The 13,303-nt window shown below is 32.7% G+C and overlaps 1 protein-coding gene across 1 annotated transcript; it reads right to left on the bottom strand.

The window, feature by feature from the left end:
• Positions 1–388: 388 nt before the first annotated feature.
• LOC100378017 (negative elongation factor E-like) lies at positions 389–13,272 on the bottom strand. Its single transcript, XM_002734688.4, has 8 exons — positions 13,119–13,272; positions 11,950–12,031; positions 8,893–8,966; positions 7,783–7,961; positions 7,523–7,581; positions 6,462–6,609; positions 5,274–5,431; positions 389–481 (listed from the first exon to the last, which is right to left on the bottom strand). The coding sequence occupies exons 1-8, from the start codon at positions 13,188–13,190 to the stop codon at positions 405–407; spliced, it is 849 nt and encodes a 282-aa protein (XP_002734734.1). The 5' UTR covers positions 13,191–13,272; the 3' UTR covers positions 389–404.
• Between the last annotated feature and the right edge of the window lie 31 nt (positions 13,273–13,303).

The following is a 13,303-nucleotide window of genomic DNA, read 5'->3' as shown; positions in this document are numbered from 1 at the left end:
AAAGTTCCAGCTTTAGTTTTGAAAAAAAAAAATAACTTATTAAAGTCATACATACACTCTGGTTTCTACCCCGATGATTACGCCAGTAATACTTTGTAAATATGTTTTACATTTGCATGATTTCTGTTCTATTCTAAAATTGTAATTATAAATTGAGTTGCTCCGAGATCCCCTGTAGATTGATACCAATGTCATCTCGGTAAGATTGGTAATAGCTACAGCCATTGAATACATAATGATTGGCAGACATTTATTTAACACCACTGTATGTACACTTATCTAAAAAGTAAAGAAGTTGTTTGTGCTTCCTTGTACAAACATTGGAGAAAGTATTCAACCAAACCTCCAATTTGTAATTTTGATGAATCATAAAACTGCACACTGTGAATTGAAATAATAACTATTTATTTAAATAAATCGTCTGCATCATAGACCACCATTTGTCGTCGGTCTTTATGTGCATTTTTGGAAATCCCAGCAGCTGTGTAGAAAGAAAAAAAAATGATCAGTTCACAATTCCACTGATCTGTATTCAGCAAAGTTGCATGTGTATTTGTATTAGACCAGTTCTTGCTAAGTGGTTGCTATGATGTTTGATGAGAGTCATTACACCATTAACAAGACATGAAATGTCACAGTCCCTGTTATTTGATTATAAAGTACAGGTAGTACAAGGAACATCTGCAAACAGGTGAATAAATATGTACTCTTTGTGGGTACAACTCATCATAAAGTGATTTCCCATAATCTAGTTTTGTACTGACAACTAAAAACTTCCACTGATCCATGTTCAGAATCTCAGAGTACACAAGTGCAACAAAACTATTTGTCATACATGTATACTTGCTCAAGAAACTGCATTCATAAATCTGAGTGAACCTTGATGTACATGACTTCTTTGTTAATCAAGTCTTAGTATATTACCAGGACCTGAGTTTGTTTCAACATCACCACTGGGCATCAGAATCATTCTCATGTGGTCAAATACAATTTGTTATTAATACAGTAAGGTTTATTATTTAAAATGTATTCATTGTACATAGAACAACATCTGTTAATTTAAACAATTGTAAAAGCTATGTTTTCAGAGCAAGTACATGTAATAATTAAGAAAACCAGTTGCGATAAAGGTTGGTCTGCTCATAACCTTCAATGGAGAAGTAACAATAATTGTTCGAAGTCTTTTTAGTGCAGTGATATTATTGCATTTCAATCATTATTAATAGGTATAAAATACTGTAAACCATTTAATTTTCACTTCTAGATATATTCAGGATTTTATGAAATTTGTGTACAACATTTCAATAAAGTCCCTGACACTCCATGTTGTAGGAATCCAGAAAAAATTGCCTTGCGAAATTGAAGCAGTTCACAACACCACTGTAAAAAAAAAAAAAAAAAAGTTTAAAATGAGTATTGTCCAAGATATACACATGTGGGTTCATAAGACATATGTACCAATCTGAGTGGTTCTAGAGATTAGTATCACAAGATTTTACTCTCCGTGATTCAATAACGGCCCTATGTATAACGCTGTATTGATCAGGCGAACTAATTGACAATGGTCCTACAGGTATCGCTATGCAATCACAGTAGTTTTGTATTCTTACATTTCGACCATGGAAAAATATTTGTTTTTGAGAGTGGCCGAGTTATTAGAAGAAAAACAGAAACTATTTTTTTTATTATAAATTCTAGTAACTGAAATGCAGGATTGAAAAAGAACAAGACAATACGCAAGATTGATAAACCTTCAGCGAGCACTCCTGAAATTTCAGATCATTGGTACCATGTTTTTTATTGCTCAATCACTTGACCCTGTATGGCACAAGATCGCAAGCTTCTATCATCAAATTGGGTTATTTATTTGATGCAACGAAACATGCATTCACAGCAGTCGGAAATTCGTTTGAGATATTACTGGATTTTTGTATTCAGTTTTCCACTTCAACCACCATTACCACTTAAGTAAGCTGAGATCGCGCATTGGGATACTGACTGTGCATAAATGCGCAGTGTAGTGCCACCAGAAGACCGATTGTTTGAGAATATTTTGATCCATTACGCCATTTCAAATATTATATTAATTCACAGACAACAAAATAAAGATTTTCAATAACATACAAGTTTTCCCACAATTGATGATTGTATGGCAATTACATGCCTTCGCCAGTTTTACTTTGGAAGAAGTTGGAAACATAACAGAAAAGGGGCTACATGGCCACATCTTGTTTTTTTTTTTTATTTTAATCAAGCATGATTTTTTAATTTTTTTTTTACAAATGTCTATTTTAGAAACAAAAACAATAAATGTGTAGGTAGGCATTTTAACAATTGCACAATTAATATTGGATGAAAACGTCATTACCGATATAAATCATTCTGTTCAAACAATTAAAAATAAGATCACATTTAATTTAGTCAGTTTTCATAATGAAATACATAATAACATGTACTTATAAATTTGAATAAGATACAATGGCCTTTTCATTTAGTGCCAGTTTATACACCATAAAACCTCTGGTTTAGGTGTCACACTCAGAGAAGAGTGAAAGGCCTTTGGTTTATAGGCACTGCGAAATGTTGGAATTGCCCCCCCCCCCCAAAAATCACATAATGTAATATGCATTATTTTTTTATAATTTTGTTGATAACGAAAGTAAAGTATGTTTTAAAAGAAGTTTCGAATAAATACAAACACGAATACATTGCTTAGTGGTTAGTACCGGTAGCAAATGATCACGGTAGCACAATCTGGTCATTCTGTGTTTCGCAAGTGAATAACTTACTTGTTTTCGAAGTATTGCAATTGTTGATTATTATTCAGTAATTATAATAACGCACAAACAATTAATTCGTTGAATTTTTATGAATTGGAAGTAATATTCAACTTAGTTTCATCGTAAACGAATGATTTCGGTCGAATGTAAGTGCTCGATATCATACAATATCCGCCATGTTCCCATTTACACGTGGCTCATTTAAATATGTTATTGACGGTTCAGTGACCTCGTAGTGAACGCAACGCGGTACTGTAGAGATTCACCGATGTTGTACAAGATCTTTATGCTTTGATTTTGACGGGGAAAACGGCATGATTTTTTTTTAATCCAAAAATTAGTTGTTTTTAAAAAATAAACTGAGCATTCAAAGAATAATTAAACATTGTTCACAGAAATAACAGCTCATTGTCGAAACGAAGCTTACCCATTCAGGCTATTCACAATAACATCATACTCTTGGATAGGTGTCAATGACTACGGTAAATGAAATATCCAAAATATTAAAAAAAAAAACTGCCGAAAAAACGCCGGGCGATTTCATAGTCTGTTGCAGACTACTCGACCGACCGTTCATACACGTGTTGTCACTGTACATCCGCCATGTTGAATCGCAGGAGATCGGCAAAATCTTCATTACAACTAACAGTTTAATGCTCACAACATAAAAAATACGAATATAATCATAGGCAACCTACTATTATATAATGAATAAATTGATCAATACAGGGACACCCCCCCCCCCACGATTTACCGTAGTTGAAAACTATGTCCCCCATGTACAATAATTTGACAATTTACGAACTAGTTTTGTAGATTGAAGACAACTGTTTGCTTTTTTGGCTTTTCACAAGAATATAAAGCTGGCAATCATCAAAATATTCACGTCCGTACGTCACGGAATGTACACCAATCGTACCCCAATATACATTCAATTTTGTTGAAACTGGAGAACTTACCTTTGCAAACACGTTTCTTATGCCGCCTTCTTGAAGTTCTTGAAATCAAATAAAGTTACTAGTTCTTCTAGTAACTAGTGAATGAGACCACTGAGCCAAACAGAATACATGTATAAACAGTACTATAATAAATTGCACGCAATGGAGAAATCACGTGCCGTAATAACAGCAGAGTTACTCACAGATCTAATCTACTGTAAAATATTTTATTTCAGCTGGATTATCATTCGCTGAAAAGACTTTTTCTGGGTGTTTTGTATTGAATTTATTTTCATTGATTTTGATTGAAGTTGACTGTAAAATATAAGAAAAGGGTATATTCGCTGGATTTTATTTTAACTGAAACATTCCTTCAGCGAAAATAACAAATAAATGTTGCAAGCAAAAATAAAGTATTTTACAGTAATTAATTTATTCTGAGCATGCGCAGACGTTCTGTCAATGTTGCCGGGAGAGGTAATTTTTGATGAAAATCGTGAAAAAGACCCACTTGGGATTTTCAGATCTGGAAAAAAAATTATGTGCATACTCAGCAGAGACTTGTTCATCAACCTGCCAAGTTTCACTGATATCTGCTGTAGAATTTCTGAGAAAATGTTGGAGACGGAAAAATGGACATAACCTGAATTATAAAGTCCCCTTTTCAGGCTGCGCCTGAACGGGGACTAAATTAATCACCACTTTAGAATGAGAACTGATAATGATTGATTAAAAAAAATTATAAAATTTCTATGACTGGGACAGTCTAGGTGGTCACACAAGACAGGTAATCTTTATACACAGATTGCTCATATATTATGGCTTGAGACTTGAGTCGCTGTAAGGGTTTTGTCATTTTTATATAGGTTTTACAGTTTATTTATAATTTCCATGACATATGCTTTAATTTATAAACATTGAGATTTTTTAAGGCTTGTATATATCGGGGATACATATAAGAAATTTAGTGAAAAAATTTGCTCAGTTGGCCTGTCTTAAATAAATTTTAGTTTCGAAGATTTGATTATTATTTCAAAATAACTGATGTGATAAATGAATACTGTATACTGTTGAGTCAAAGAAAGCTTTAAAAACTGAGGGGGTATTGGAGGCAAAAACAAGAGGCATGAAATAAATACAAAATATTGTTATGAGTTGTAGTCATGTGAGATCCAAAGTTTCAAAGTCAATATATTTATAACACACATTATCACAATTGGAATAAATTTGGTTTTATATCAGTAATAAAGCTGAAAATTGGCTAATTATTATGGGAATTAAGTGTTGATCACACTGAGTCCATAAGACCTGTGGATTATTTCATAGGTTCTGTATCAGTTTCACTGAAATCTATGCACTTGTTTCTGAGTGGAACAGCTGGAAATTGACTTATTATACAAAATGGGTAATTAATATGCTGATTTAAAAATAACGCATATAAACCTACACAAAAGTGTGAATATTGAGAATGAATGGTTAGTGTGAGTTTTAATTTATCGGTGAACTTCCTTTTGTCCATATTATGCGGGATCCCCAAAATACAAGCAACGCTTACCGACACTACTCCATGGGGAATTATCGGTAGCACTCTCCAGCATCGGTTGCCGTCGTGCCATTGATACTTTTAAATGCACGCCTTCAACAAGCGTGCCATTAATTTCTTCTATCGCCTTGTCGGCCATCTCCATTTTTTCAAAAGTCACAAAACCACAACTGAAAATGAACATTGCTTGGTAAATTCATTGTGGATGGTTGACTTTGTATACTGACAAACAATACATCATCTTGAATAATAGGGCTAATCTGCACCGGCTCGGAAGGTTGTAAATGATTAGCTAGTTTGAATTTCTAATTTGCATAACATTACTGAGAATGAACGTGCATTCAACGCCACAAGTTTTTTGTTTTTTTAGCCAATCAGAATTCATCTTCCGAGCCAGTGCAGATCAGCAGGAATAATAACCTGATGCTTGTCCTATTGACTTTTAATCATGTCACATGTATGTCGTCATTTGTTCACTAATCTCCATGCAATGAGAGTTGTAGATACATTTTTAACCAATCACACGCTTAATGCTTGAACACCAAACGACTATGAATTGATTTAAATTTACATGGCGTTTTTTTGACAACTTTTTAAAATCAGTCGACGAGAACAAAAATAAAATCAATATGTATGCAGCTTTGAACTTTTAAGACGATTCAAGGATTTCTGACAGATACTCCACCACAAGTGAGATTGTAGCCTATTACAGGTACCTGGTAGGTGGATTTTAATCCAATCTAAAATTGAATTGAATGATAACTTAACATGAATAAGCATCAAATATTCATTATAATTTGTTTCCAATACAGGCATCTGGAAACAAAAACTTTTGTTTCGATGAGATTTTAAGAACATCAAGCTCTTTAATACTGATGAATCGCAAACTTTTTTAACAGTACACCAGATTTATTTTTCTATGTGCCATTATCAGACACCCAACCATTACTCTGCATTTCACTAAGGCATGAAGTTTTTGCATATTTTGGCCAATTTATGACCATGCATCCTAAACATGTGGTGATTGGTCTAGTGGTTTCACCCATCATGTGAATTTTATAAATATTTGTATAAAAAAAAAATCATGCCTTCATAAAATGCATAGTACACAAAAAAAAAGAACAAAATATTATTTGAAATTAAACAGTGCATGAAATATGCAAATTGTATGCAAATGAGGAAGTATGCAAATGTACTAACTTCCTGTCTTGTTCCATATTTATATTGACAATCTTGCCAATTGTTGTAAATGCTTTTTGACACACACTTTCCGTAATGCCATGACCTGACACGTATACGGTGTTTCCTTTTCTCCTTTCTCTCCTGTCGTCAAAGTGGCTACCTTGCCCTGCAAACAATACAAGAATAAATTACTGGGTTGAGGTGATGATCCAGTTAGCAAGTATTACTAATAAATTCAAGACCCGAATGATTGCGTTATGATAAATACAAGAACAATAGTGGTGTTTTTACTGGACGAAATAAGTCGTTGTCACAACGCCTTTTATTTGAGAACGTTGTTAAAATGTGTGTGTGAACAGAATACGCCTTTGTGGTATCGGTGTTTTTGACACCATCGTAAAAGGGGTGGACCAGATCCTAAACGCTGTTGTCACACTGGCTCTTACACAACGCAATGTGCCGTGTGAACACAATACGATGGCCAAATGCCCTCTATCGTCGACTTATTTATGCTTGACATTACACAAGATGATGTCAGAGGTTACAGGTCGAATGTCGAACTGGTCAGACGAAGAAATAAGATTCCTGATATCTGTATGGAGAGAATCGAATATTCAAAGAATGATGGACCGAACGTCTTGGAATGCTAGAGTATATGCTGTGATTGCAGAAAAAGCGGCTGAAAAGGGGTTGGACAGTATGTCATTACAATGTCAACGGAAGGTCAAAACTTTACGTATAAAGTACAGAGAAGCGACTGAGCACAACAACAGAAGCGGTAGAGATTCAAAAACTATGCCATTTTGGGATAACCTACACAAAATATTAGGTGGAAGGCCAGCATTCAATCCTCAAACACAGGTGTTTTTACTAGAACGCGAGCAAATAATTTAGCGGATTATCTAGTATTTGCACAACAAAAAAACATTGTCAACACCAGTGTTTTTTGGAAGTGTGAGAACGTAGCTAATAACACAGTAAGAACAATTGGGCATTGTCACACTGACTGACGCTGGATTGACCCAGATAGGAATATGTAATGTATAATTATATAAAAGTAATTGTATTTTGAAACTTACGTGTGTCTCTTGATGACAGTGAACCGTGACCACTACCACTTGTACCAGTGCTCACAAAACTGAAATACAAAACAAATGTGCAGTGAGCTTTGGGAATCATAAGTGGATTACGGTATGTCAGATAAAACTTTGAGAGTTGAAAAAATTTAATACAAAACACCCCAAAAGCCGTTACAGCAAAAATTAATTCAAGCTAAAATAAAGTTTTAGTACTCAAAAATTCCATCAATGTTTGACAAAATGTACAAAAAATTAATTACCTTTCATATAGAGGTTTAACCGATGTTCTACTCGGAGAGGGTGTACTCTCATCACCGCTTGGTGTACTGCTTGGATGGAATGGTTGAAAACTTAATTTCTCTGGATCTTTTAGCTTGTGTTCAAGATTTCTTGATCGCTTAAAACCAACTTTTTTGCTGCCAGAATCAATTTTGATCGCCTGTTGACAGGATGGAAAAAAAACACATTAATTTATCAAAATATATGGTTCATAGAATTTTCTGTTTTTTTTTTTTACATTTTATCCACAAATTGGATCATTAGAGCAGTAGCCAATAAAAATTATGTCCATTTGGTTCAAAATTAACAAAAAATCAAAGAAAAATAAATACCTGAAAAATTGAAAAAATGTTGGCATTCAAAAATTGTTTTTAACCATTTGAGAGTCAAAGTTATACACAAAATAATTGTATATACCGTATGTGCATATTTATTAGGTAATTTGCATATCATTAACCATTTGAGCACCAAAGCCAATTTTTCTCACTATTCACAAATTAGTTGTATATACCGTATGTACATATTAATTAGGTAATTTGCATATCATTAACCCTTTGAGCATCAAAATCAACTTTTGTCACCATTCATGAAATAGTTGTATATACCGTATGTGCATATTAATTATGTAATTTGCATATCATTAACCATTTAAGAGTCAAAGTTAACTTTTGTCACCATTCACAAAATAAAACCCTTATAATTTTTTTAAAATATTTTTTCCACAATTTTAATCAATACCTGTAGCCAGTGTTTTCTTATAAATGGTGATAGCTGGTAAATTAGTCTGCTGTTTAGTATGAAATGTTTAGCCATCAAGTTTTCTGCACTTGAACCTTTGACTGAACATCAAAAAAAAAATCTGACTGTACATCCAATAGGAAATTATGTCCATCTGCACCAAATTATTGAAAAAACAGGCCCACCAACATTTTGGAGGGGAAATTTTGCACCAAAAATTAGGATGAAAATATACAATTTTGAAAATTAATATGGAAATTGGAGTAATACATTTATTTTAAAGGTCAATCTGAAAAGAAGGTGGCAGAAAATTCTTTAGATTTTAACCAAAGAAATGTGCTTCAGTAACCTACCCCCGCAGCGACTAATTTTTTTGCAGCTTCCTTGGCAGCTTCTTTAGCTTCTTCTGTTACAGGTTCTAAAATAACTGAGAAATGATAAAAAATTAAATATAGAAATCATGTGAAATGATAATATAGAAATGGTGAGAAATGATAATATGGAAATAGTTAGAAATGATAATATGGAAATGGTGAGAAATGATAATATGGAAACGATGAGAAATGATAATATGGAATGGTGAGACATGATAATATGGAAATTGTGAGAAATGATAATGTGGAAATTGTGAGAAATGATAATGTGGAAATTGTGAGAAATGATTATATGGAAACGATGAGAAATGATAATATGGAATGGTGAAAAATGATAATACGGAAATGGTGAGAAATTATAATATGGAAATGGTGAGAAATGATAATATGGAAATTGTGAGAAATGATAATGTGGAAATTGTGAGAAATGATAATGTGGAAATTGTGAAAAATGATTATATGGAAATGGTGAGAAATGATAATATGAAACGGTGAGAAATGATAATATGGAATAGTGAAAATGATTATATGGGAATGGTAACAAATGATAATATGGAAATGGTGACAAATGATACTATGGAATGGTGAGAAATGATACTATGGAAATGGTGAGAAATGATAATATGGAATGGTGAGAAATGATAATATGGAATGGTGAGAAATGATAATATGGAAATGGTGAGAAATGATAATATGGAAATGGTGAGATATGATAATATGGAATGGTGAGAAATGATAATATGGAAATGGTGAGAAATGATAATATGGAAATGGTGAGAAATTATAATATGGAGTAGTGAAAATGATTATATGGGAATGGTGAGAAATGATATGGAAACGATGAGAAATGATAATATGGAATGGTGAGAAATGATAATATGGAAATGGTGAGAAATGATGGTATGAAACGGTGAAAAATGATAATATGGAATAGTGAAAATGATTATATGGGAATGGTGAGAAATGATATGGAAACGATGAGAAATGATAATATGGAATGGTGAGAAATGATAATATGAAAATGGTGAGAAATGATAATATGGAAATTGTGAGAAATGATAATGTGGAATGGTGAGAAATGATAATATGAAAATGGTTAGAAATGATAATATGGAAACGGTGAGAAATGATAATATTGGAGTGGTGGGAAATGATAATATGGAAACGGTAAGAAATGATAATATGGAAACGGTAAGAAATGATAATATGAAAACGGTGAGAAATGATAATATGGAATGGTGAGAAATGATAATATGGAAATGGTGAGAAATGATAATATGGAAATGGTGAGATATGATAATAAGGAAATGGTGGGAAATTATAATATGAAACGGTGAGAAATGATAATATGGAAATGGTGAGAAATGATAATAGGGAAATGGTGAGAAATGATAATATGGAAACGATGAGAAATGATAATATGGAATGGTGATAAATGATAATATGGAAATGGTGAGAAATGATAATAGGGAAATGATGAGAAATGATAATATGGAATAGTGAAAATAATTATATGGGAATGGTGAGAAATGATAATATAGAAACGATGAGAAATGATAATATGGAAACGGTGAGAAATGATAATATGGAATGGTGAGAAATGATAATATGGAAATGGTGAGAAATGATAATATGGAAATGGTGAAAAATGATAATATGGAATAGTGAAAATGATTATATGGGAATGGTGAGAAATGATAATATGGAATGGTGAGAAATGATAATATGGAATGGTGAGAAATGATATGGAAATGGTGAGAAATGATAATATGGAATGATGAGAAATGATAATATGGAAATGGTGAGAAATGATAATATGGAAATGTGAGAAATGATAATATGGAAATTGTGAGAAATGATAATGTGGAATGGTGAGAAATGATAATATGGAAATTGTGAGAAATGATAATATGGAAATGGTGAGATATGATAATATGGAATGGTGAGAAATGATAATATGGAAATTGTGAGAAATGATAATGTGGAAATTGTGAGAAATGATAATATGGAAATGGTGAGAAATGATGATGTGGAAATGGTGAGAAATGATAATATGGAATGGTGAGAAATGATAATATGGAAATGGTGAGAAATGATAATATGGAAATGGTTGGAAATGATAATATGAAACGGTGAGAAATTATAATATGGAATAGTGAAAATGATTATATGGGAATGGTGAGAAATGATAATATGGAAATTGTGAGAAATGATAATGTGGAATGGTGAGAAATGATAATATGGAAATTGTGAGAAATGATAATATGGAAATGGTGAGATATGATAATATGGAATGGTGAAAAATGATAATATGAAACGGTGAGAAATGATAATATGGCATAGTGAAAATGATTATATGGGAATGGTGAGAAATGATAATATGGAAACGATGAGAAAAGATAATATGGAAATAATATGGAATGGTGAGAAATGATAATATGGAAATTGTGAGAAATGATAATGTGGAAATTGTGAGAAATGGAAATGGTGAGATATGATAATATGGAATGGTGAGAAATGATAATATGGAAATGGTGAGAAATGATAATATGGAATGGTGAGAAATGATAATATGGAAATTGTGAGAAATGATAATGTGGAATGGTGAGAAATGATAATATGGAAATTGTGAGAAATGATAATGTGGAAATTGTGAGAAATGATAATATGGAAATGGTGAGATATGATAATATGGAATGGTGAGAAATGATAATATGAAAATGGTGAGAAATGATAATATGGAAATTGTAAGAAATAATAATATGGAAATGAAGACTATTTGAAAAGTTTATTTGAAGACTGTAAACGCTTTCTATCATACTAAACTGGTCACCAAATTTAACAACTGAGTTTTACAATACAATCTAAATTGGCTACAGCAATCCGCAATAGGTCTTGATTGTATACAGCGCCACCAGTGGCTGTTTCAAGCTCCATGCATCCAGTAATAATAATTGATAATAATAATTAGGCTATCAGATGAGATAATTACTAATTAGCCCATCAACTTTTACACTGTGCCTAACAAACACTTACCTCGATTCTTTTTAGGTTGTGTGGCAGTTGTAGAAGAATTGGCTTGTCGTTTACTTTGCTTTAACTGTACTAGTGCTTTTTTCTGTGAGAAAAACAGACAAAAAGGATATTGAAAGAAAACATGTAGACATACTAGTGTTCACCAACACTAATTTGATAATATATGATTTACAAAATACTATGGAAACAACTATGAGTATGACCGGATTATAAAATGTATCAGAAATACACAAGGAGGGGGAAATGCATTACAAAATTTTGTAATGCATTTCCCCCTCAGAAATGCATTACAAATTTCTTATCAGAAACGAATCTTGTTATAATTTCTTATAAAAGGACAGACAACAGACAAAACATGACTGACAATATGAATTTGAATGGACACTGATGATAATGACGTCACTGTCAGCTGACTAAAATGAAATGTGCATCATCCAGCTAAGTGTTTTTTTAAACGGATATTGGGATACTGTGTCTTTACTTTAATATAAGAGGTGTGCATGCAACAATAATCTGTGTCTAACCACAGTCACTCTATTGAATAACATTATATCTTGAAACACTCATTGGCTGCAAAAACTAGTGTGATCGGCAAGAGTTCCTTTTGTACCCCCCCCCCTCCCTAACCCTAACTCTCACACCCAGTTACCCAATTCATTTGTATATGCCCCCTCTAGATAACTATAGATGTCTTTAGGAGGGGCACATACAATTAAATTGGGAGTGCTGGAGGGTAGGGGTAGGGTTAGGGATGATGGGTACTCTTTCCGTGTGATCAATAGTGAAGACTAATAGGAGGTATTTACAATAATTGTAAGAAGAAGCGTGTAATAGCATTTTAAAAGTTTGTTTTGAAAGGTATGGACCATTCGACTCAAGGAGTCAGCACGTACATTACCCGACACTTGTACTAATATTACTATCAACAATAATAATAATGATAATAATAATAGCTGTTTTATTATTCATAATAATACAAATACTATTTATACTACTATTCGTTGGCATACTTGCTGCGATATAAATATATTTTATTGTGGGAACTGTTTTTTCATGATTTCATGTGTTGACAAATCGATTTCACCACATGATCACACCACAACAAAGTTGATTTAACGCAAATGAGTGAAAATAATAAAAATATTTAATTTTTTCGAGATACGACCTACCTTTTTCCTAAGCAAGACATACTTTTTCTTTAGCGCCTCCTCCTCTTCTGTTAGAGTCGATGGAAATCCCATGAATTGCGGCTCTGAATACAGGGACAAGAGCGCCAAAAACAATATGGACAAAACGCCAAAACCCGGAAGTAAAATAATAAATGTGTGTTTGTTATTTATGTACTCCAACTTAT

Source organism: Saccoglossus kowalevskii, chromosome 17 (assembly GCF_978046115.1).
Source record: "Saccoglossus kowalevskii chromosome 17, keSacKowa6.1, whole genome shotgun sequence".
In the NCBI taxonomy this organism is placed as follows: Eukaryota; Metazoa; Hemichordata; class Enteropneusta; family Harrimaniidae; genus Saccoglossus; species Saccoglossus kowalevskii.
The sequence above is the reverse complement of the archived record's forward strand: the minus strand, read 5'-3'. Positions and strand labels throughout refer to the sequence as shown.

Coding starts and splice junctions, on each gene's coding strand:
- LOC100378017 (XM_002734688.4), bottom strand. CDS start 13,190: ATGGGATTTCCATCGACTCTAACAGAAGAGGAGGAGGCGCTAAAGAAA. Junction 7,962..8,892: donor AAAAATTAGTCGCTGCGGGG/GTAGGTTACTGA, acceptor TCCTGTCAACAG/GCGATCAAAATTGATTCTGG. Junction 7,582..7,782: donor GTTAAACCTCTATATGAAAG/GTAATTAATTTT, acceptor TTTGTATTTCAG/TTTTGTGAGCACTGGTACAA.